Consider the following 581-nt stretch of genomic DNA (forward strand, 5'->3'; position numbering starts at 1 on the left):
TTTGTAATTGTTGATGCTATTATAAACAGTAATAGCTAATGAACTACATAAAAAAGGAAAACAAGAAACTTCGTAGCGACAAACATACTTGGAGGCTGTTTAATATTCAAACTGAATCACTTGAATCGTCCATTGTCTGTACAAGAGAAGTCTAAAATGTTTTATACTAGAGCAGATGTCCTCATTACCACCACCACTGCCTATTTATATCTATCTCATATAAATCATTATATCCATCTTCATCATTATCATTTCTTTACCATTGTAGTCCTGATTTCTCCACATCGCTCTACAGGTCATTGAAATATTTCCGATGTTCGTAGCCCATACAGGCCTTTAAACCTCCGGCGTTCAGACAACTCAGATAACTGACTGCAACCTTGAATTTCTGATCGTCTTGTAGTCCTGCTGTAGGCGGGGAAGACGTCTTGCATGAAAGGGAAAGCTGTAGGAGATCGTCTTGGAGTGTCTTGTCATGGGAGACATTTCGAAAGAATGCCTCCACGTTTTCGAACTGTATTGTGCCGTCTTCTTTGAGCTGCAAGGAAGTTGAACGTAGCGAGACACGAGCGATAAAACAA

The 581-nt window shown here is 39.6% G+C and overlaps 1 protein-coding gene across 2 annotated transcripts in view; it reads right to left on the reverse strand.

Annotated features, from left to right (window-relative positions):
* Positions 1-73: 73 nt before the first annotated feature.
* LOC119590395 overlaps positions 74-581 on the reverse strand; it is an 8,525-nt gene continuing 8,017 nt past the window's right edge. For both annotated transcript variants that reach the window (XM_037939064.1, XM_037939065.1), the window contains exon 6: positions 74-538. In XM_037939064.1, coding sequence (XP_037794992.1) covers positions 290-538 — 249 coding nt within the window. In that variant the 3' untranslated portion in view covers positions 74-289. The remainder of the gene's footprint in view (positions 539-581) is intronic.

This window comes from Penaeus monodon, chromosome 27 (genome assembly GCF_015228065.2).
Source record: "Penaeus monodon isolate SGIC_2016 chromosome 27, NSTDA_Pmon_1, whole genome shotgun sequence".
Taxonomy (NCBI): domain Eukaryota; kingdom Metazoa; phylum Arthropoda; class Malacostraca; order Decapoda; family Penaeidae; genus Penaeus; species Penaeus monodon.